At 40.8% G+C, this 25527-nt stretch overlaps 1 protein-coding gene and 1 long non-coding RNA gene across 2 annotated transcripts in view; both read left to right on the top strand.

Annotated features, from left to right (window-relative positions):
• LOC148973614 (uncharacterized) overlaps nucleotides 1–25527 on the top strand; it is a 543652-nt gene that overhangs the window by 191698 nt on the left and 326427 nt on the right. The window lies entirely within an intron of this gene.
• nr6a1a (nuclear receptor subfamily 6, group A, member 1a) overlaps nucleotides 23483–25527 on the top strand; it is a 40127-nt gene continuing 38082 nt past the window's right edge. Inside the window, exon 1 of the mRNA XM_039675028.2 lies at nucleotides 23483–23859. Coding sequence (XP_039530962.1) covers nucleotides 23844–23859 — 16 coding nt within the window. The 5' untranslated portion in view covers nucleotides 23483–23843. The remainder of the gene's footprint in view (nucleotides 23860–25527) is intronic.

Below are 25527 nucleotides of genomic sequence, written 5' to 3'. Positions count from 1 at the left end.
TGTACCATTAAGGTACCAATATGCACCCTTAAGGTACAAAAGTGTACCTTTGGAAAAGGTACAGCCCCAGTGACAGCTTTTGTACCTTTTTTTCTGAGAGTGTAAGATTACACTACTTAACGCATCACACTTAAAAATTAGACTTCCTCCTATATTTTCAGACAGTTGAAACCCTGATTCTCTATAGGGAATACACAGTTGAGGGGGGAATTAAAAAAGGAATATTTAGGTTTTTAGTTATAGTAGCTTATTTAGTAAATCCACCTTAGACTTTGATATTCAGGCCCCTCCTTCAATGAAACCGCCTAGCACCCATTTGGCAATTTACCAAAACCACTTCGAGCACCTTAGCAACCAAGTAACAAAGACCTGGCAACCGCACTGGTTCCCCTTCTCACAGTGAGCAGGTATCCCAGACACGAGAGATGTGGAATAGACACGTGCCAAACTCAGGATGTTGCTCCACACCAGGTGTGACACACACTCCTCGCTCCAGATGCTTTCAAGATGCACGATTAACACTATAGTTTCATGTTCCAGGCGTTGAGAATGAAGGTTGGTCTGCATTCCTGAGGAGTGAGAGATTAAACATGCCAGACTTCCGGCGAGTGCGTCAGCAAATCTGCCATTCAACGCTTCAGTGACTATCACTCAACACTCGACTCTTCCAAACCCTGATCGGCCTCATTTACATCTCTACAGGCCAGACTTTACAGTAAGCATCAGCGGAAGTTGATTTCCTTAACTAAGCGATATAATCTTGTAGACGCACGCACATTAAACCTATTTCTCCTGACCCATACACGGATTAAAAGAACAATAAAGATCGACTTATTACGGTTAATATAGAAGTGACAGACAAACAGCCTCTCCTTATCAAATACTAATTTAAGAAAAATAAAAAATAAATCATATTTTAAACAATTTAATCACAATTTAACAATTTACACACCACACAGCAAACTAACAACTAGGATATTATACGTTTTACTGATCTTTTAAAACTCCCCAAATCTTTTACACCATTTATTGATGCTGGTAATGTATTCCATGCAATGGTACAAATGTATAAAAACACATTTTTCTCCACTAAAAGTTGAAATTTACATGGACAAATATTGAAATTAGTACCCCTGTGTCATAGGAAAGCTGTTGTCTCACCATATGAAAGTGACTTTTGAAATATTTTATTAACGTCAACAAACCCAACCTCTAAAAACGTTTACTATGCAAATGCAGCCGCCAGCCGTGGATGAACTTGTGTGTGTATTTATATATATATATATATATATATATATATATATATATATACAGTCTGCACACAGATATTATACAAACATAAACTTTTATTTTGGATGCAATTAATCGTTTCACAGCCCTATTAAGTATTTGGTATTAAAAAAAATGCTCTGTGAACATCCTGCCAAACGTCTCTTGTGTTTATAGAGAAACGATATTGATACGGGTTTGGAATGACATGAATTTTTGGTTGCTCTTTCCCTGTAATGTGACCTCTGTTAGTCTGTGTTGTTATACTGATAGTCCACCTTAACAGTAACGTTGTAACTACTACATGTCAACTAACTCCCATTAGAGTATTGGTAGACTGTAAGGTTAGGGTTTGGGTTGGTAGAATAAGTGGACGTGTAGTTGCAGAGTATCTGTGATCTGTGAAGTAACAGGTCTCCGTGTCCAGCCCAGTTATGATTACAGGACGTCCCAGATCTAATAACAGGCTTGGCCTCCTCTCAGTTCCTGTAGCCGAGGAGCTGTAATGTTAGCGTTAGACACACACACACACACACACACACACACAGTGTCATTACGCTCCACCCTGAGCCGACACAGCCTGTCATTTCAGAAGCCAGATCAGTGACGTGTCGTACCGCTCCTCTGTCAAAGAAACGTAAGCTTGAGGAGAGATGAAAAGAAAGCGATCGGCCGGGGCCATTTGTGTCAAAAAACTACGAACACTTCAAAATAAGAAAAATGAGAAAGTATGACCCATGACGTAAACCCATGAATGCAAAAGAAGCAAAATTTTAAGACTCATTACATGATATTTCAAGCCTTTATTTGTTATAATTTTGATGATTATGACTTACAGATAACAAAGTTGGTGTTTTCATATCTGTAATCCATAATCATCAAACTTATAACAAATAAAGGCTTGAAATATCTCACTTTGCATGTAATGAGTCTACACTGTAAAACAATATTGATGGTTTAACTTAAAGTAAGTAACCTGGGTTGCCTTAAAATTTTACTGGAAAAAGTGAGTTAATACAATGAAGTAGATTAATTTAACCATCAGAAACTCAAAATTATATGTTATCTGAACTATATAAATTATTTAAGTTGATTTGACAAAAGAAAAAATGTTGTGATTACTACACTGTAAAAAAATATTGTTGGTTCAACTTAAAAAAGTAAGTAACCTGGGTTGCCTTAAAATTTTAAGTTGATTGAACTGGAAAAAGTGAGTTAATACAATGAAGTAGATTAATTTAACCATCAGAAACTCAAAATAATAAGTTATCTCAACTAAATAAATTATTATAAAGTTGATTTGACAAAAGAAAATATGTTGTGATAACAAATCTTGAATAATATTTTTTTACAGTTTTCACCTTTAAAGGAGTAGTTCACTTTAAAAATAACTTTTGCTGATAATTTACTCACCCCCATGTCATCAAAGATGTCCACGTCTTTCTTTCTTCAGTCGAAAAGAAATTAAGGTTTTTGATGAAAACATTCCAGGATTTTCTCCATATAATGGACTTCAATGGGAACCAAACGGTTCAAGGTCCAAATGAGAGTTTCAGTGCAAACTGTTGAAAGGGCTTTAAACGATTCAAGGCGATGAATAAGGGTTTAAACGAGAGTCAATTCGTTCATTATGTTCGTTCAATGAACCAAATGACTCGAAAAAAAGATTCATTCATTTTGATGAATGAGTTCGAACAGGAGAGTCACGAGCATTTGAGCTTATAAAACTTAAACTTTGTTTTTTTATTTATTTATTTAAATGAGCGATCGTTTCACTGGATAAGACCCTTATTCATCGTCTGGAATCGTTTTAAGCCCTTTGAACTGTCTTTTGGACCTTGAACCGTTTGGACCCCATTGAAGTCCATTATATGGAGAAAAATCCTGGATTGTTTTCATCAAAAACCTTAATTTCTTTTCGACTGAAGAAAGAAAGACATGGACATCTTGGATGACATGGGGGTGAGTCAATTATCAGCAAAAGATTTTTTTAAAAGTGAACTACTCCTTTAAGTAAATGTCCGTTTTAAATAGATCTGTTACATTGTATCATTGTATTAGTTAAATTGATCAAGTGAATACACAGACGCGGTGGTGATGTCGTGTTAAAGATCACAGACTGGCTTAGGGATGAACAGAGGGTTGGAAGAGATACAATTACACGCCTCCATCATCATCAGTGTGTGTGTGTGTGTGTTTCACCGTGGCCTTTAGCGGGGCGATGCTAGCTTCGTGTGCAGGGCCTCGTCATGAATAAAGTAATGTTGGTATTTTAGCAGCGCTGAGTGCAGAGAGGGAACTGGAGCAAGAGAATCGCGGCGAGGTTCACGGCTGTTTTTTCCGCAGGCGTGGAGCGTGAAACACGCTAATGTGATCTGACAGTTCTGGAGCAAGTAGAGGAGGGCTGGACAGAAAAAGGAGGAGAGAAAAAGAGGAGAAAAGGGAGGGGGATGGAAGACAGCGAGAGTCCAGGAGAGATGGGGGATGATGTGGATGAGTGTTATGTATTGAGGTCATGAATGCAAAAGGCTTGATCTCTTGTGACCTCTGGAGTCCCTCTCTTTTTCTTTAAGTGATTAACCCTTTTGTTTACGGAGGGACGAGATCTCTGTGTGTCCAAACATCGGCGTCGCGCGATGTGCCGCTATGCGTTCTTGCGCTATATTCGCTCATTCGTTAAGGGCTCTTTGTTCTTTGTTGAAATGTCAATGGCGGCATCGAACCGTGAAAGGAAGGTTCAACGTCGTCTGACATTTTTAAACTTCATTTGACATAGTGATGGAGACGCTTATCTGACAGAAGAAACCTTCATGTCTCCTTGGTTTAAAGAAAAAAGTCAGATTCATTCAGTAAGTAATATACATCATCTGGATTTCTCGTTTTGTCATATCTTCACCCTCATTTTGTTCTAAACTCGTACGACTGTCTGTCTTCAGAAGAATGTTCATGCTGCTCGTTTCCAGGACCAGGAGCTGTCAAGATCCAAACCATAATAAACAATAGGTTACATCATAAATGCAGTCCATGTGCTCATCAGGCTACTAGCCACTCAGCATTTTCACCGGCCACAGTTGACCTTGATACCATGGGGGAAATCTGCCATAAGGATATTTTTATTATCTCATAATTTTTGCCGCAGGTTTATTAGGCTGCTGTCCCTTTAAGACCTGACGCACGGATCCATTATAGACCTTATGTAGCCCCGCCCCTTTTCAGCGCTGCGCTCGTTGTTATTCCGCCAAGCCGTGGTTTACACTTTCCCCTGTTTTTATAATAATCTGAATGAACCGTCTTGTTTAATCTTAAAGTTTTGGTGGTCAGACTCGGCGCAGAGCGGCACTGAACGAGCAGTCGTTATTATAGTTCAAAAGGCCAAACAATCAAAGTTATCATGCGAGTAAACTCGAATCGATATGCGAATCTGCAAAGTCACGTGACATCAAGTCGACTTTTGAAGCTGAAGTAAATAATGAGTGGATTAAGCTTGGAATAACGAGAGGAATTTCATGGATAGAACTTGTCGGAGGACTGTAACTAACTAAAATTAGGGAAGGCAAAAGGTTTGATTTTTTTTCAACTGGTTTATTGAATTGTTAATAGCAATTTAGTGTGGAATATGTGACAAGCGGGTCCAGTCGGGTCTGTGTCTTTCCAACGGGTCAGGGTCAGGTCCGGTAGCACATTTCTGGGTCCAGCTTTCGAGTCCGGTAGCACATTTCCAGGTCCAGCTTTCGGGTCCGGTAGCACATTTCCAGGTCCACCTTTCGGGTCCGGTAGCACATTTCCGGGTCCGGGTCGGGTCTGGTAGCACATTACTGGGTCCAGCTTTCGGGTCCGGTAGCACATTTCCGGGTCCAGCTTTCGTGTCCGGGTTGGGTCTGGTAGCACATTTCCGGGTCCAGCTTGCGGGTCCGGTAGCACATTTCCAGGTCCAGCTTGCGGGTCCGGTAGCACATTTCCGGGTCCAGCTTTCGTGTCCGGGTTGGGTCTGGTAGCACATTTCCGGGTCCAGCTTGCGGGTCCGGTAGCACATTTCCAGGTCCAGCTTGCGGGTCCGGTAGCACATTTCTGGGTCCAGCTTTCGAGTCCGGTAGCACATTTCCAGGTCCAGCTTTCGGGTCAGGTCTGGGTAGCACATTTCCAGGTCCACCTTTCGGGTCCGGTAGCACATTTCCGGGTCCGGGTCGGGTCTGGTAGCACATTACTGGGTCCAGCTTTCGGGTCCGGTAGCACATTTCCGGGTCCAGCTTTCGTGTCCGGGTTGGGTCTGGTAGCACATTTCCGGGTCCAGCTTGCGGGTCCGGTAGCACATTTCTGGGTCCAGCTTTCGAGTCCGGTAGCACATTTCCAGGTCCAGCTTTCGGGTCCGGTAGCACATTTCCAGGTCCACCTTTCGGGTCCGGTAGCACATTTCCGGGTCCGGGTCGGGTCTGGTAGCACATTACTGGGTCCAGCTTTCGGGTCCGGTAGCACATTTCCGGGTCCAGCTTTCGTGTCCGGGTTGGGTCTGGTAGCACATTTCCGGGTCCAGCTTGCGGGTCCGGTAGCACATTTCCAGGTCCAGCTTGCGGGTCCGGTAGCACATTTCCGGGTCCAGCTTTCGTGTCCGGGTTGGGTCTGGTAGCACATTTCCGGGTCCAGCTTGCGGGTCCGGTAGCACATTTCCAGGTCCAGCTTGCGGGTCCGGTAGCACATTTCTGGGTCCAGCTTTCGAGTCCGGTAGCACATTTCCAGGTCCAGCTTTCGGGTCAGGTCTGGGTAGCACATTTCCAGGTCCACCTTTCGGGTCCGGTAGCACATTTCCGGGTCCGGGTCGGGTCTGGTAGCACATTACTGGGTCCAGCTTTCGGGTCCGGTAGCACATTTCCGGGTCCAGCTTTCGTGTCCGGGTTGGGTCTGGTAGCACATTTCCGGGTCCAGCTTGCGGGTCCGGTAGCACATTTCCAGGTCCAGCTTGCGGGTCCGGTAGCACATTTCCGGGTCCAGCTTTCGTGTCCGGGTTGGGTCTGGTAGCACATTTCCGGGTCCAGCTTGCGGGTCCGGTAGCACATTTCCGGGTCCAGCTTTCGTGTCCGGGTTGGGTCTGGTAGCACATTTCCGGGTCCAGCTTGCGGGTCCGGTAGCACATTTCCGGGTCCAGCTTTCGTGTCCGGGTTGGGTCTGGTAGCACATTTCCGGGTCCAGCTTTCGGGTCCGGGTAGCACATTTCCAGGTCCAGCTTTCAGGTCCGGTAGCACATTTCCAGGTCCAGCTTTCGGGTCCGGTAGCACATTTCCAGGTCCAGCTTGCGGGTCCGGTAGCACATTTCCGGGTCCAGCTTTCGTGTCCGGGTTGGGTCTGGTAGCACATTTCCAGGTCCAGCTTGCGGGTCCGGTAGCACATTTCCAGGTCCAGCTTGCGGGTCCGGTAGCACATTTCTAGGTCCAGCTTTCGGGTCCGGTAGCACATTTCCAGGTCCAGCTTGCGGGTCCGGTAGCACATTTCCGGGTCCAGCTTTCGTGTCCGGGTTGGGTCCGGTAGCACATTTCCAGGTCCAGCTTGCGGGTCCGGTAGCACATTTCCAGGTCCAGCTTTCGGGTCCGGTAGCACATTTCCAGGTCCAGCTTTCGGGTCCGGTAGCACATTTCTAGGTCCAGCTTTCGGGTCCGGGTAGCACATTTCCAGGTCTAGCTTGCGGGTCCGGTAGCACATTTCCAGGTCCAGCTTTCGGGTCCGGGTAGCACATTTCCAGGTCCAGCTTGCGGGTCCGGTAGCACATTTCTAGGTCCAGCTTTCGGGTCTGGTAGCACATTTTCAGGTCCAGCTTTCGGGTCCGGTAGCACATTTCCAGGTCCGGCTTGCGGGTCCGGTAGCACATTTCTAGGTCCAGCTTTCGGGTCCGGTAGCACATTTCCAGGTCCAGCTTTCGGGTCCGGTAGCACATTTCCAGGTCCAGCTTGCGGGTCCGGTAGCACATTTCCAGGTCCAGCTTTCGGGTCCGGTAGCACATTTCCAGGTCCAGCTTTCGGGTCCAAGTAGCACATTTCCGGGTCCAGCTTTCAGGTCCGGTAGCACATTTCCAGGTCCAGCTTTCGTGTCTGGTAGCACATTTCCAGGTCCAGCTTTCGGGTCCAAGTAGCACATTTCCGGGTCCAGCTTTCAGGTCCGGTAGCACATTTCCAGGTCCAGCTTTCAGGTCCGGTAGCACATTTCCGGGTCCAGCTTTCAGGTCCGGTAGCACATTTCCAGGTCCAGCTTTCGGGTCCGGTAGCACATTTCCAGGTCCAGCTTTCAGGTCCGGTAGCACATTTCCAGGTCCAGCTTTCGGGTCCGGTAGCACATTTCCGGGTCCAGCTTTCGAGTCCGGTAGCACATTTCCGGGTCCAGCTTTCAGGTCCGGTAGCACATTTCCAGGTCCAGCTTTCGGGTCCGGTAGCACATTTCCAGGTCCAGCTTGCGGGTCCGGTAGCACATTTCCGGGTCCAGCTTGCGGGTCCGGTAGCACATTTCCAGGTCCAGCTTTCAGGTCCGGTAGCACATTTCCGGGTCCAGCTTTCAGGTCCGGTAGCACATTTCCAGGTCCAGCTTTCGGGTCCGGTAGCACATTTCCAGGTCCAGCTTGCGGGTCCGGTAGCACATTTCCAGGTCCAGCTTGCGGGTCCGGTAGCACATTTCCAGGTCCAGCTTTCAGGTCCGGTAGCACATTTCCGGGTCCAGCTTTCAGGTCCGGTAGCACATTTCCAGGTCCAGCTTTCGGGTCCGGTAGCACATTTCCAGGTCCAGCTTGCGGGTCCGGTAGCACATTTCCGGGTCCAGCTTTCGGGTCCGGTAGCACATTTCCGGGTCCAGCTTTCGAGTCCGGTAGCACATTTCTGGGTCCAGCTTTCGAGTCCGGTAGCACATTTCCGGGTCCAGCTTTCGGGTCCGGTAGCACATTTCCGGGTCCGGGTCGGGTCTGGTAGCACATTACTGGGTCCAGCTTTCGGGTCCGGTAGCACATTTCCGGGTCCAGCTTTCGGGTCCGGTAGCACATTTCCGGGTCCGGGTCGGGTCTGGTAGCACATTACTGGGTCCAGCTTTCGGGTCCGGTAGCACATTTCCGGGTCCAGCTTTCGTGTCCGGGTTGGGTCTGGTAGCACATTTCCAGGTCCAGCTTGCGGGTCCGGTAGCACATTTCCGGGTCCAGCTTTCGTGTCCGGGTTGGGTCTGGTAGCACATTTCCGGGTCCAGCTTGCGGGTCCGGTAGCACATTTCCGGGTCCAGCTTTCGTGTCCGGGTTGGGTCTGGTAGCACATTTCCGGGTCCAGCTTGCGGGTCCGGGTAGCACATTTCCAGGTCCAGCTTTCAGGTCCGGTAGCACATTTCCAGGTCCAGCTTTCGGGTCCGGTAGCACATTTCCAGGTCCAGCTTGCGGGTCCGGTAGCACATTTCCGGGTCCAGCTTTCGTGTCCGGGTTGGGTCTGGTAGCACATTTCCAGGTCCAGCTTGCGGGTCCGGTAGCACATTTCTAGGTCCAGCTTTCAGGTCCGGTAGCACATTTCCAGGTCCAGCTTGCGGGTCCGGGTAGCACATTTCCAGGTCCAGCTTTCAGGTCCGGTAGCACATTTCCAGGTCCAGCTTTCGGGTCCGGTAGCACATTTCTAGGTCCAGCTTTCGGGTCCGGGTAGCACATTTCCAGGTCCAGCTTTCAGGTCCGGTAGCACATTTCCAGGTCCAGCTTTCGGGTCCGGTAGCACATTTCTAGGTCCAGCTTTCGGGTCCGGGTAGCACATTTCCAGGTCCAGCTTTCGGGTCTGGTAGCACATTTCCAGGTCCAGCTTGCGGGTCCGGTAGCACATTTCTAGGTCCAGCTTTCAGGTCCGGTAGCACATTTCCAGGTCCAGCTTGCGGGTCCGGTTGCACATTTCTAGGTCCAGCTTTCGGGTCTGGTAGCACATTTCCAGGTCCAGCTTTCAGGTCCGGTAGCACATTTCCAGGTCCAGCTTTCGGGTCCAGGTAGCACATTTCCAGGTCCAGCTTTCGGATCTGGTAGCACATTTCCGGGTCCAGCTTTCAGGTCCGGTAGCACATTTCCGGGTCCAGCTTTCAGGTCCGGTAGCACATTTCCAGGTCCAGCTTTCAGGTCCGGTAGCACATTTCCGGGTCCAGCTTTCAGGTCCGGTAGCACATTTCCAGGTCCAGCTTTCGGGTCCGGGTAGCACATTTCCGGGTCCAGCTTTCGGGTCCGGGTAGCACATTTCCAGGTCCAGCTTTCAGGTCCGGTAGCACATTTCCGGGTCCAGCTTTCAGGTCCGGTAGCACATTTCCAGGTCCAGCTTTCGTGTCTGGTAGCACATTTCCAGGTCCAGCTTTCGGGTCCAAGTAGCACATTTCCGGGTCCAGCTTTCAGGTCCGGTAGCACATTTCCAGGTCCAGCTTTCAGGTCCGGTAGCACATTTCCGGGTCCAGCTTTCAGGTCCGGTAGCACATTTCCAGGTCCAGCTTTCGGGTCCGGTAGCACATTTCCAGGTCCAGCTTTCAGGTCCGGTAGCACATTTCCAGGTCCAGCTTTCGGGTCCGGGTAGCACATTTCCAGGTCCAGCTTTCGTGTCTGGTAGCACATTTCCAGGTCCAGCTTTCGGGTCCAAGTAGCACATTTCCGGGTCCAGCTTTCAGGTCCGGTAGCACATTTCCAGGTCCAGCTTTCAGGTCCGGTAGCACATTTCCAGGTCCAGCTTTCGGGTCCGGTAGCACATTTCCAGGTCCAGCTTTCAGGTCCGGTAGCACATTTCCAGGTCCAGCTTTCGGGTCCGGGTAGCACATTTCCAGGTCCAGCTTTCGTGTCTGGTAGCACATTTCCAGGTCCAGCTTTCGGGTCCAAGTAGCACATTTCCGGGTCCAGCTTTCAGGTCCGGTAGCACATTTCCAGGTCCAGCTTTCAGGTCCGGTAGCACATTTCCAGGTCCAGCTTTCGGGTCCGGGTAGCACATTTCCAGGTCCAGCTTTCGGGTCCAGGTAGCACATTTCCAGGTCCAGCTTTCGGGTCCGGTAGCACATTTGCAGGTCCAGCTTTCGGGTCCGGTAGCACATTTGCAGGTCTGGGACGGGACCGATAGCTCATTTCCGGGTCTGGTACCGGGTCTAGGTCGGGTACTGTAGCACATTTCCGGGTCCAGCTTTTGGGTCTGGATCGGGTCCAGTGGCGCACTTCCTGGTCCAGCTTTCTGGTTTACGTCAATACTCCCCAATATTATTAATATACTAGTATAAGATTACGATTTGAAGTTATGATTTGGCCGATACCGATAATTCTTTATATTTCAAAGCTGATACCCGATATAATGGACGATAAATCTAAAACTACGTTTTTATGTAATTTTTAATTTGTTAAATTTTTTTTAAAGTGATTTCAGTTATAAGTCGAGCAATTCAACACCATCATGTAGAACAGTGTTCATCCAAAGTGTCTCAGCTGAAGGAAATATTATTTATCGGCTTTAATATACACCGATATGGTGGCCGATATATCGTTCATCCCTAACTACAAGTGCACGTTCTGTAGAATGAAACACTGCGTTCACAGCCCCATGGTCCCCATTCACTTTCACTGTATGGATGGAAAAGAGCAGCTTGGACATTCTGCAGAATTTCTCCTTTTGAGTTCCATGAAGGAGGAGAGTGATGCAGGTTTTGGAAGATATGAGAGTGAATAAGTAATTTTTGGGGGGTAAACTACTCCTGAACTGTATCATCTTAAACCAAATATGCATAATAAATGCATGGGATAATCACAATAAAATAAATCGTTCGCTGAATTCAACATTCTCTAATATCCATACAAGTGCAGATTTTCCCGTGGTTATCACGCCAGAAGTAATCTGTCCTTTATTCAACACTTAATAGGGTGAAGATGATCCACTAACTACTATTAGTGACAGAGAAGCTTAATAAATATTTGATTTGCCTGTTTAATTATTCATCAGTCATAACCACATTTATCATGTTATGTTAAAGTAGTTTTACAGTGTTGAGTCAGACGCTGGCTGTCAGTCCGAATCCGAGTCGTTGAGACGCATCCCAGAATCCTGCAGTCTTGGCAGCTTCACACACTCCTGTGAACGAAAGAGCAACACCTGCAGATCTCACACTCTCATTACCATTCATTCATGACACTAACGACAGCTTCCGATCAGGACACCGCGCCACGCACACACCTCAGTCACGCCGATGAGACTCTTTTCTGAACGTTCAGTTTTTTTAATATGAAATAAAAGCATATTAATGTTAATAATAGTGCTAAGTAATACAAAGCTATTAATGTAGTTTATAAATAATATAATTCATATGCTTCTGTTCTGAAATGATAGAGACGCCCTGCTGACCCGCATCATGACGTGTTCAAATATCTGTATGAGAAGGCAAGGTTAGTTTTGGCAGCACGATATCATGTGCTTTGACTCCATACTAATATGAGTTAATAATATAAGGAACATATGTTATTACATTTAATGGTTACACCACATGACATTTTTAGATGGTTAACTCCTAATCACTTTATAATAAAAGTCCTATGTTTGTATAAATAGTCTCTCAGTTAACCCTCAGGTGCTCTTCGTTTCGGAGTCACACTTGTTATCTTCCCGGTCAAAATTGACCGGACACCTAACCATGAAACTTTCTCCATCCCAGTAAAACCAATGCAATTTATTTTTGTTCTATAATATTTATTCTTTTTAATTTAGTATTTTGAGACAATTTAATTGAATCTATTAATATTTATGCAATATTTATGGTTTATTTTTGCCATGGAAAAATATATATATTTTTCTATATATATATTATTTTTTTTCCAAAAAAATATGAATGCAGTATTTTAGTTTAATATAGAGTCTAGGCCTTCAGAAAAACAATTTGTTTTGAAGAAAATTAGCACCATCTGGTTACAGTATAGAGAAAAAGCGTAGAATCATGGTGTAACCACTAGATGGCATGTACAGCTCTCTATGGAGAGGCATGTGAATTCCCCAGAGGTTTATGAACACATTTTGTTGTTGTTGTTGGTGGTGGTGGTAGATTTGAATATATATAGTTAAAACAATCTCAAAAACTATTTCTTATAAAAAAAAATTTGACAAACAAAAATTCAAAAAATGTTTCCCATTTTTTTTTTTTTTTTTTTTTTACAATTTCCCATTCATTTCCTATGGGGGTCATTTTTGACCAAAGACCACAAGTGTGACTATTTTTTTAAGACCACTTAGCATGCTCAGATCATGACCTCAATTTTTTTGTGTGTTCACATACATAAGGCCATAAAAGTCACGAAGTTTCGTAACATTGCGATGAAGCTGTGATTTTTAAATATTCAAAACATACTTTTTGTAATCAAAATTTATTGGTGTGTATGTGTATAAAAGTGTGTTTGTATGTGTGTGTGTGTTGGTGGGTTTGTCTGTTTTGCACTCTAGATGTTGTAGAGCGTCACCCCTATCCTGCAGTGTACTTTTTTTTTGAATTGTGGCCGACTTGTAGATTGCACGTACAAAAATTCAGAGTTTTTTTTTTGGTCAATTTCCCATTCATTTCCTATGAGTCGGTCATTTTTGACCAAAGACCACAAGTGTGACTATTTTTTTTAAGACCACTTAGCATGCTCGGATCATGACCTCAATTTTTTTGTGTGTTCACATACATAATGCCATAAAAGTCACTAAGTTTCGTAATTTTCTGAAGAAGCTGTGATTTTTAAAAATTCAAAACAGATTTCTTTAATCACAATTTATTAGTGTTTTTGTGTATAAAAGTGTGTGTGTGTGTGTGTGTGTGCGTAGGGGTGGGTATGTCTGTTTTGCACTCTTGATGTTTTAGAGTGTCACCCCTTCAATGCTGAGCACTTTTTTTCTGCATCGTGGCCGATTTGTAGATTATACACACACAAATTCTCAAAGTTTTTGAGTTTTTGTCAATTTCCCATTCATTTCCTATGGGTCGGTCATTTTTGACCAAAGACCACAAGTTTGACTATTTTTTTTACGACCACTTAGCCTGCTCGGATCATGACCTCAATTTTTTGTGTGTTCACATACCCAATGCCATTAAAAGTCACCGAGTTTCGTAACATTCCGATGAAGCTGTGATTTTTAAAATTTCAAAGCAGAAAATTTTTGGTTCAGAAATGACCGAAGAGCACCTGAGGGTTAATATGAACTCATGAAGTTGCCATGCTTAAAGGGTTAGTTCACCCAAAAATGAAAATCCTGTCAGTATTTACCCGCCCTCATCAGAGCACACTGCTCCAGCCGACCAATCAGAGCACATTGCTCACACTTACACTTAGCTAGCTTTCTCAGACCGTGGCATGCTTTGAGTTTGTGTTTGAGGGACTGGACTGACCAATCTGATCTAAAGGAAAACCAATTTTGAAGAAAGCATCTAAACCGAATTCACCAACATCTGTTAAGGAGAAGCTCCTTTAACGTCAACATTCAGTGACGTTTCATCATTTAACACGAATACTAATAAAATAAATCATTTTCGGACTGGGGTCCAGGGGCCTCAAGGGGGAGCTAGGGGGTCCGTGGAAAATGTAGAGAAAAGCAGTGTAAAATAAATAAATAAGTAATAGAAATAAGCTTCATCTGAATAAATTTTGGGGGGAAAAACATTTAAATATATACATTTATCTAAATAAATCAAAATAAAGTAATACATTAGAGTACAATAAATTGATTGAAATAAATGAAAACATGATTCAAAGAGATAGTCCATTTAAATAACTAGAATAAATCAATTGACAGGTGACCTCTGACCCGTTGTAGGACGTCTAAAACGAGAAGTTTTAAAGAAAAATGTCTACCGATAATTCTTAATATCTGAAAGCCGATAACCGATATTGGCTGATCAATTTACATCCAAAGTTTTATATCATTTTGAGAGTCTGATCATTAAAGCCACGTCTCAAACACACAATTATAATGTTCTTTTCTCATTATCATTTTATCTCTCTCTCTCTCTCTCTCTCTCTCTCAGTGTGTGTGTATGAATGACAGTGTCGTACAGGTGATTTATATGAGCGTGTCCCGGGGCTGTTTCTGTGCTCAGGGTGGAGAGGTGAACACACACACACACACATTCCCTAAACACAGCTCACACTACTGGACATTAACCACACACTGCGTTCTGATCATCATGCTAACGCGAGTCACGGTTCGGGTGAATGAGTTTTCAAAGTTCCCCGAGGCCAATCACCTGATTCATTAACACCTGATTTAACGGGACGTCCCGCGCCTGACCCGCAGGTACAGTGAGACACATTACTCACACACACACACACACACACAGCAGAACCCAGTGTGTGTAGTTCACTGCTGCCCTCTGCTGGACCAACACACACATTGCTGACTTTATTATTATTATTATTTATTTAATGAACGTTAACAACAATTAGAGTGCGGAGTAATATTAAGCAATACATGCACTTACTATAGGGTTAGGGTTTGGTTGAGGATTAGTTGCATGTAATTATGCATAATATGCTGTTATTACTATGATAATGTAACACATGTAACAAGGAGACTGTAAAATATAGCGTTACTATAATTTATTATCGTTATTGCTTATTTAGCAACTACATATAATTGTGTAACAAGGGCTGAAAACTAAATCATTCTATATTATATTAGACTCCTTTGAATGTTAAATTTAGATTGAAAAATGAATAAAATTCTGAATATTATATTGTTAAATTAGAAAAACATAATTCAAAATATTTAGAAAAGCGAACTTGTGCAGTGCTTTTTTTTTAACGGTCAAATCAAGTGTCGATGTGGGGTAAGCTGTGCCAGTAGTGAACTCTGTGAAAACAAAGTAGTTTGTTTGAGTGTATTTTTAAGTGGGGATCAATGTGGAGTTTTCAGTGAGAGAATGATGAAGCGTCAGAGTTCGAGGAACCGCAGTAAGAAAACCTTTTTAGATGCAACAAAACATTGTGTAATGCTGTTGTTTTTTTCTGATTTATGTTGATATTTCTATATGAGATGTATATTGTGGCTCAAACTAAAGTTCACGACAGGATTTTGTTTTGTTCTCAAAAGAAATGATTTAGAGATATAGTTCTTTGTCAAAACTGTTGAGATAAATCTGGCCGAATTGCACATGTACCGTCACTCCACGTCTGTGTTTAAGTGCATTAACAACACAGCGGAGGGGATTTTTAAACAATTCACACTGCAATATGTACTTAATATCCTGTATACAATTAAATATAAGTGTTTTATTAAATATACTGTTTATTTACTTCAATTTACATATTTTAACCAAAAATCTTCATGACATGACGTTACTATTACTACTCTTCCCATACATATAAATACATATATATATATATATATATGAAGAGTTCAGATGCAAAAGCCTCTAAATGCCATTTGAAATTTTCTTCTTTAATGATGATTTTTATCAAACTTGTTATTTAAGTGAAATTACTGAACTTAAATATAAAAGTTTGATAAAAATCATCATTAAAGAAGAAAATTTCAAATGGCATTTAGAGGCTTTTGCATCTGAACTCTTCATATATATATATGTGTGTGTGTGTGTGTGTGTGTGTGTGTGTAACTGCGGGTTAGCCGGGTTGTTTCTTTCCCTTCGGCTCTTGACGGCGGTGTTGAAGAGAGGACAGGAAATGGAGAGCAAGAGGGGAACAGAAACAGGAAATGACACGCAATATATCAATCTCCTCATCTGTCAGTAACTGATCTGATGAATCTGTCAATATTTAGTCATTCTGAGATTGTTTGTCAATATTTGTCATGTGACTTGTGTTTAAAGTCAACAGTTAACACTGACGCTCTGGTGCGTTTCAGCTAAATATTGTGTTCAGGTTTGTTGTACAGCAGACACACTGCAAACATCCAAATATTCTTTAATCAAGATGCATTTACTGGAGGAGTAAGATATTATATATATTGTTTTTTCGCCAAAATGACCAAATGAGTTTTTGCTTTAAAAAAAAAAACAAAATTAGAAATAATCCTGTTTTCGTTTGAAATAATAATTGTTCTTACCCCATTTTACTCCTCTAGTAAATGCATCTTGATTTAAGTATTTTTAGATATTTGGACTGGAAACAAAACAAAAATATGAAGTCAGAAAAGCATTTGTACAGTAAATATTGGCATTTGATATATAGACATGATATCACAGCACAAACACTGAAGAAATTCTGTGTTCATTCATTCCCACAGTTACAATTAATTACAAAGAAATAGCAGATAACATTGACACAATATTTGAGTTATTTACAATTTCAAAAATGTTATATATATACCGTATATATATATATATATATATATAAATATATATATATATGAGTATATATATATATATATATACTGTGTATATATATATATATATATATATATATATTAGGGCTGTCAAACGATTAATTGCGATTAATCGCAAAATGAAAGTTTGTGTTTACATGATATATGTGAGTGCACTCTGCACTGTGTATAATTATTTGGTAAAATACACACAAATGCATGTATATTTAAGAAAAAATATTATTTATATGTAAAATATTTATATTTATATATAACACAAATTATATCTAAATCTATATACATGAAAATAATTCTTAAATATATACAAGCATGTGTGTGTATTTACAGTGATGTGTTTGGACACCCATGCTAAAGTTGCCTAAAAAGAGGAATAAAAAAATCATCTTTTGGATATTGATCTTAATGCATTAATTAGAAAAATGAGGAAAACTCCAACCTTTAAGGACACCAATTTTCTTTGTGAATGAATAATGGATCATAAATAAATAAATGTTTTTCCTTAAAATACAGGGTGCATAAGTCAGGGCACCCCTATGTGAAATTCCCATAGAGTCAGGCAGATTTTTATTTTTAAAAGCCAGTTATTTCATGGATCCAGGATAATATGCATCCTGATAAAGTTCCCTTGGCCTTTGGGATTAAAATATCCCCTCATCATCACACACCTTCCACCACACCGAGAGATTGGCATGGGGTACTTTCCATAAGATCATCTTTCAATGCAAATCAAACCAGCTATTAGGCTAACTGAAGTAAAACCATGCCAATCTCTAGGTGTGGTGAATGGTGTGTGATGATGTGGGGATATTTTAATCCCAAAGGCCAAGGGAACTTTATCAGGATGCATATTATCCTGGATCCATGAAATAACTGGCTTTTAAAAATAAAAATCTGCCTGACTCTATGGGAATTTAACATAGGGGTGCCCTGACTTATGCACCCTGTATTTTAAGGAAAAACATTTATTTATTTATGATACATTATTTATTCACAAAGAAAATGTGTGTCTTTAAAGGTTGGAGTTTTCCTCATTTTTCTAATTAATGCATTAAGATCAATATCCAAAAGATTTTTTTATTCCCTTTTTTTTTAGGCAACTTTAGCATGGGTGTCCAAACTTATTCACATCACTGTATATATATATAAAATAATTATACACAGTGCACCCCCGTATATTATGTGAACACAAACTTTTATTTTGGATGCGATTAATCGTAATTAATCGTAACAGCCCTAATATATATATATATATATATATATATATACTTAAATATCGAAGATCGTTTAAATGTCATGATTTAAACGTTTAAATGTCGACGGGTGACGTAAATGAGGATTTTATTTTAAATTGTGAATTATTTTTGTGAAGTTTTACAAAAGAATCAGTTGAAAACTATTTGTTTAAAAAGTAAAACAAAAAAAAAACATTTAAAACCTTTTAATAAAAAAATATAAATTGTGTGTCAGTTTGAGTTTGATTAAGAAAAGAAAAAACGAAGTTAGTATTATTGATTTAGCTTTACTTTATTTAGTAAAGATATCATAAATTGAAATTGGTACAATTCTTTTTCAAATAAATGCTGTTTTTGCACTTTCTACTTATCAAAGACTGAGTTTCCACACAAATATGAAGCAGCGCAACTGATTTCAACAGTGATAATAATCATAACTGAGCATCATCTTAAAATAAAAAACGGGTATTTAAAGTGTTTCACAATATTACATTTTTTTTTCTGTATACTTGAGCAATTAAACACAGCCTTCTACTAAATACTGCCACTTTAACGATGTCTTTATCAATGAGCCCCTAGTCAAAAATAAATCAACTAAAAAGTACAATTATTTTCACTAAGCATAAATACATTTACATATTACAGATACAGATTTAAACTCTGCTAAACTAAACTAATCTTGCACTAAATGTGCTTTAATAATCCAGAAATAGTGCTGAAGTATATGATTGTGTTCAAGTGAAACTGTTGCAAGTTCACTGTAAATATCTTGCATTTAAAGACTTGATATTAAACAGAGATCATATCATCCTTATTAATAATAGTGATATTAAAACACATTCAGGCTTAAGAATGAGACACAATAAAGTTGAATTATAATATTATATCAGTAAGTCAGTAATATGTTAATGGATTTGTTTATAGTATGAAATGAATGTATTTTAAATAGATTTTGTTAGTGTTGTTCACTCGAGGCTTTATGCACATTTATGATTTATGCATTTTCATGCTTTTAAATGGCATAAATACCCAGATATGCAGAAATCCTCATGCATAGTGTGTGTGTGTGTGGAGCCCTGAAACGCAACATACTTCCGTGAACTTTGACCTCAGGGTCAAAGCAGCTGATTATGCCATTCATCCTGCGCGTGTTTAGCAGAAGGTCACTCGGGATACGGCAAGGTCAAGGGTGACATGGGCTCTTCCCATTGGCTAATCTCCTGTTCATCAAGTTTGATTACCTATTAAAAATGACAAGCCAAGGTCAAACCCACACAGAGGATCTGTTCAGCGTGAAGCTGGTGTGTGTTGCATTAATCCATTCCCTTGTTCACTATCTGCAGTCTCACAAGGTTAATATTTTAATAAGATTAATTACTCTAGCCGGTCTAATTAGATTTGAGCTCAGGAGAGTAACGTAACCCGTCTCTCTTTAAACACACATTGTAAGCGTGTTTTGAGGAGGAAAAGGCTTTTGTGGCGGTAATCTGCGTCGCGCGGGGAATACGCCTGTCAGGACGCGTCGAGGTCGCGATGTTCAACACACAACGCTCTGCTCTGATTGGTTCTGCTGTTATAAACGCGGGCGGATTGCATGGCAGAGCCCGTGATGAGATGTTCAGGTTTTGCGTTGTGTGTGTGTGTGTGTGTGTGTGTGTGTGATCAGGATATCCTTCAGGGAACCAGAAAAACTCGCCTTGATGCAACGTTATGAACACACACTCGAGAATAACACACTTTGTTTGTTTTATTTAGTTTTTGTGGCTTTTGTTTTGTAATGTGTGTTTTGTTTGTGTTATTTTGTTTCTTTATTTAGTTGAGATGTGTGTGTTTTGAGTTTTGTTTTAATTGTTTTGTTTCATCTCTTTTTGGTTTTGTGATTTGAAATTTTGTCGTTTTGTATTAGTTTGTGTTGCGTTTTGTTTGTTAGTTTTTGTGTTTTGTTTTGTTAAGTTGATTTGTTGTTTAGTTTTGTATTTTGTATTATTTCGTTGCGTTATATGTTTTGTTTATGTTGTTTTTCTGTGTTGTTTTTTTGTTTTGTACTTTGTGTTATGATTTGTGGTTTTAAATCGTTACATAATTCCACTCTTAAAAATGCTGGGTTGTTTCAACCCAAATTTGCGTCAAATATGGACAAACCATTGGGTTATGAACAAATATTGGGTTAAAAATGACATTTAAAATTTTAACCCAACTTTTTCACTTTCATCTTAATTTTTTAATGACATTTTTAACCCAACATTTGGGTTTGTCCGTATTTGACCCAAATTTGGGTTGATACAACCCAACATTTTTTAGAGTGTAAGTAGTATGTAATGAAGTTAATTAATATTACTCGGTACTTAAATGTATAATTACACTGTAACACCTTAAATAAAGTGTAAGTGAACATTCTTCCAGCGTTTGTTCAATGTTATCTGTTATCTTTTTTAATAGTGTTCTCAAACCGTTAGCACATCAACATTACTTAGAATGTTCGTCTAACGGTTTTTAAACGCTTCGGAACTTTCCGAGAACATTCAAATGTAACGTTCCCATAAAGTTTAAAGATTGATAGAATGATACAATGGAATGGAACATTCAAATGAGCAAGTCTGTAACACATTCAGAGAGAATTGTGAAATAACGTTTAATGGGAGCGTTGGAAAGAGTTTTTCGGGGTCATTGTAGTATTGATAAGCTCCTGTAGTTAATCTGGTTTATGTTGGAAGTGCGTCTCGATTCAGATGCGAGGCATTAATTCGATCTGGCCTCATGCTGGGTAAAGCTGTGGCAGATCCTGAATCTCAGTGTGGTTCCCCTAATGCTGTTCCTCCTCATTACTCTGCTCCCGCTATTGTTGTGTGTGGACTTCAGCAAAACTGTGTTGTGGTGAGCAGTGGATGAAGCCAGGTTTTGTGTTTTCGGTCAGGTTGTGTGTGAGAGCATATGGTGGAGAAGCTTTAGCGCATGGTAATCTGGGAAACGACACTGTGTGTGTGGAGCGAGAGCATTTGTTCTGCTGTAATATCCCTTGTTTTATTCTTTCCTTCACACCAGACATGTTTGTGTTATCAAGGCCAACAGCAGAATGCTTCGCTTCGCCAAATTGTTCCTTTCTTTACACGAATTTTACAATGGCAGTCACAGCTTCTGCAAAAATACAGTAGTTATTAATCATAATAAATCACAGGATCTTCTTCAAACAGTGTCTGAATCATTGTTGTGTGTGTGTGTGTGTTATGTTTCTATAGTTTTATTTTGTTTATTGTTTTGTTTTTAATTGTTTAGTTTAGTGTTTTGTATTAGCTTGTGGTGTTTTGTTTATGTTATTTTGATTTTGTGTGTTGTTTTGTTTAGTTTTTGCTTGGTTGCTTTTGTTTGGTCATTTAAATTTTTTTAGTATATTTTGTTTAGTGTTTTGTGTTTTAACCTGTTTATTGGTCATTTGTATTGTGGGTTTTGATTGGTTGTTTTGTTTTTGTTTTAGTGTGTTTTGTGTTTAGTTTAATGTGTTGTTTGTTATTTTTCTGTTTTGTAGTTTTTTTGTGGTTTTTGTTTCTGTTTCGAGTTTTTTCTTTTTCTTTTTCGTCTGTTTTGTTTAGTCCGTGTTAAACATTTTTGTTTTGTGACATGAATTTTGTTTTAGTATATTTTGTTTTTGCGTTTTGTGCTTTAACCTGTTTATTGGTAATTTGTTGTGGGTTTTGATTGGTTGTTTTGTTTTAGTGTTTTTTGTGTTTAGTTTAATGTTTTGTTTGTTGTTTTGTTTTTTGTTCTTTGTGATTTTGTTTTGTTTTTTGTGGTATTTGTTTTTGTTTTGGTTGTTTCTGTTGTTTTTTCTGTTGTTTTTTTCTTTGTTGCTTTTGTTTTGTGATTCAAATTTTGTTTTAGTATATTTTGTTTTGTAATTTGTATTTAGTGTTGCGTTTTGTGCTTTGACCTGTTTATTTGTCATTTGTTTTGTGGGTTTTGATTGGTTGTTTTGTTTTAGTGTGTTTTGTGTATAGTTTAATGTTTTGTTTGTTGTTTTGTTTATTTTTTGTAGTTTTTTTTGTTTTGCTTTATGATTTGTGGTATTTGTTTTTGTTTTGTTTGTTTCTGTTTTGTTTAGTCAGTTATTTTGTTTTGTGTTTGTTTTGTGATTTAAATTTTGTTTTAGTATATTTTGTTTTGTATTTAGTGTTGCGTTTTGTGCTTTAACCTGTTTATTGGTCATTTGTTTTGTGGGTTTTGATTGGTTGTTTTGTTTTAGTGTGTCTTGTGTTTAGTTTAATGTTTTGTTTATTTTTTGTTTTGCTTTGTGATTTTGTTTTTGTTTTATTTGTTTCTGTTTTGTTTTGTGTTTGGTTGTGTCAGTTTTCTTTAGTTTGGCTTCTGTTTGATATTATAGTAACTGCCATATATTTATTCACTTACTCGGTCTGGTAAAAGGTGTATAAGCACCGAGAATATCTTTCCAGATAAAACGACAGTCAAGGCCTCTAAACCCGGCGTTTGCTTGTTTGAGGCCAGGCCCCGAGTCAATATTTAATGTCCGGGTGTAACTTATATCATTGAGAGCTGTTTGGAGATGAGCAGGCATTGAGAAACAAAAGGCAGGCCCGTGCCATTGTGATTCCCCAGTGTCGGCAGCTCTCAGAAGATAATTAAATGCGTTTAGCTTATGTGTTTCAGCAGGAGCCTTAGGGTCAAACTCAGCAACAGCTGCAGCAGAAACTTGAACCTCCTCCGACTTCATCCACGACTACACCCGCTCCTCCTCACTTCTACATGACAAAGTCCAGCACAGCCCCTGTTCTCCTCCCAAACCCCCTCCTGGCTCTCCTGTTGCATTTCAATGTGAAAAGCCTCTTATGTGTGGCTCGGGGAGGGGCGGCACTAGCGTTAGCACAGGGGCTAATGTCGTCATACGGGCTTGAACTGGTTTGGGCTGATCTTCTGCTGGTTTCGGCTGCACAGATAATCCTCAAAGCGTCCTTCGACAATATCAATGAAGATTGTAAAATGAAAACAGACCTCAGCTCGGGTTACTTGTGAGCGTTTTAAGAAGATCCACACTGACTCTTGCAAAAAAAAAAAACAACAACATCTGATGTTTGATGATGATCATAGTTATTGCCAATGAAGTACAACAAAGTTTCATGATATTTAAGTAGAGAAAGAAATATTTGAGAGCGAGAAATATCTAAAAACGTATGACTCAAAACACATCTGATTAGCTGTGCATTTACTGAATGAGCACTGTGCCACTGTCCGTCCGACTGTTACTGCACTTCATTTTATTCTAAATGGTTTTAATTCACTGTATTTTATTTTTAGCATAATTTTTATTTTTCATTATTTCTTATTTTTCATTCTAAAGTGTTTTAATTATTCAGATTTCTTTTGATTATTTTAATGTAAAAATATGCAATAGACTATGCAATAGACCTGTTTTATTAGGATAATGCATTTAGTATTATTTCTATGTGAAAGGGTATAAATAGTACCGCAAGATCATGAAAATGAATAATTAAATCAGAAAACGTGTGTTTACATGTACAATTAAACAAAACAGAACATAATTTCCATAGTATTTTTTAACGAACCAATAATGACTGCGTTGCTTTGTGCACTACAGCTGAATCTGTGTGTCTGTGTATTCCTGAATATAAACAACTGTGTGTATTTGCAACCGAAGCCGGACAGCAGAACAGCTCAATCGAATCGCGCTTGCGTTCAGGTTTGCAGCCTTTGACCGCTCCTGCACTTCTGCTGACTGAGGGAAGCCGTGGAGAGAAAGGTAGAGCGAGAGGGAGGGAGGCTTGCATTGTTCAGCGGGAGGGTAAAACAGGGCTATCAGTTCCACTCAGATAACCCCCCCCCCCTCGCATTGCCACACCGTGACCCCGGGGGCCTGAACTCGTGGTCATGTGACCGGGCCGAAACTGACCAGCAGGGCTGAGAGGCGGATCAGTCAGAGAAGAGCAGAGAGAGGGGAAGAAGAGAGTCATGAGGCCTGTACGCTGTTCCTGAGGAGGATACGTGTGTGAATGGATGACAGGAGAGACATGAGATGGATTCGTGGGAAGGTAAGGAGAACACAACGACGACTGTGACCTTCTTCTTTCACGGTCCTGTGGGATATTTTACCTCGTCAAATCAGATGAGTAGATGCAGCATCTCGTGTATCGCAATCATCTACACACTGGTTTGTAGTTATTCACAGAAAATAGACTTGAATGATGGCAGTCCGTGTAGTGTTATCTCGAGAGGAAGGGTTTTGTTTGTAATACTGTAAACGTGGGTTATTCAGTTGACCTCTAGTAAACACAGTGTGTGTGTGCGTATTGTCGATTCCTGATTGTTTTCACTTTACACGAGGTTTCCGTAATGAAAGATGGTTTTATTTTTGGCTGATTCAAAGCAAATTGCATTGGATGCATCTGCCAAATCTGTGGCTGTAAAAGTGTGTTTTCTTGTGTGTGTTCAGTAGGTTTATGGTGATAGTGTGTGTGGTATGCGGGCTGTGGCCCATCTGGAAAAGGTTTTCTGTGTTGAGAAGGCAGCTGTCTTCATGCGACGAGAGCGGGGGTCAGCGAGGCTCAAACCCCCGACACACACACACACACACACAACCCCCGCGTGGGTTTATCACTGTAGCCCGAAATTCACCCCTCAGAACTCTACATTTTATCAGCTTACCCACATAATTGTATCTCAGTTTGTGCTGTAATGATATGCACACACACACACACACTGCATTAAAGATCAACACATTGTGTTTTAAAGCGGTCATCGGGTGGCCTTGGACCTTGACACCGAACGCAACTCCGTAACAAAAGTAGTATTTTAAAATCAATATCTCCAAGCGTTCGTCCTCTTAAAATGGCGGCGATCACACCACAAAAACACAAGAGTGTGAAGCGCAGACGCTCTGGCTAATGAGTTAATGTGATATTAGCTTTCTGTCTGCCGAGTGTTAGTTTTAGGTCATATTTGATCCCTCCAATTCCCCTTCTCAAAAGCTGGTGTGAGAATGCGCTGAAGGTGCGAACGGCTCATCTCAGGAGCCGATGCCATGAAAGCTTTGAGCTTGGCTTCAGATTCTCGGCATATTTCTACTAGTTCATGTTTTTAGAAACAGCTCAGTTGGAAGTACACGCCTCGCATGCTTTATATAGTCTGCTTTCTGGTAAAGATGTGTTTTGTGAAGGGATACATGATAGGAAATAGGAGGTCTCTGCTGCTTCGTATCTCATGGTTTTGCTTTTATGTGACATTAGTGTTTCAGCCTAATTTGATCGGTTTAGTTAAAAGGGATGTAAATTTATAATCTAAATGTATACAGACTTTGATATGTAGACATAGAGATGGGAGGTTATTAATGATAAATAGATCAGCCAGGCCATTTTAGGACGATTATCACTTGCAACAGTTAGTGTTTGCTCCAATAGCAGGATTGTGAGGGTAATCAACATTAATAATCATTTAAAAATAATAATAAAAATATACTCACATTTCTGTCTGGCTCTAGCATTGGTCTAGCACTGGTCTGGCTCTAGCACTGGTCTAGCATTGGCCTAGCACTGGTCTGGCTCTAGGTCTGGTCTGGCTCTAGGTCTGTTCTGGCATTAGTCTAGCACTGGTCTGGCTCTAGCACTGGTCTGGCTCTAGCACTGGTCTGGCTCTAACATTGGTCTAGCACAGGTCTGGCTCTAGCACTGGTCTAGCATTGGTCTAGCACTGGTCTGGCTCTA

Source organism: Pimephales promelas, chromosome 14 (assembly GCF_988280905.1).
Source record: "Pimephales promelas chromosome 14, fPimPro1.hap1.1, whole genome shotgun sequence".
Classification (NCBI taxonomy): Eukaryota; Metazoa; Chordata; class Actinopteri; order Cypriniformes; family Leuciscidae; genus Pimephales; species Pimephales promelas.
This window is presented reverse-complemented; position numbering and strand designations above follow the sequence as displayed.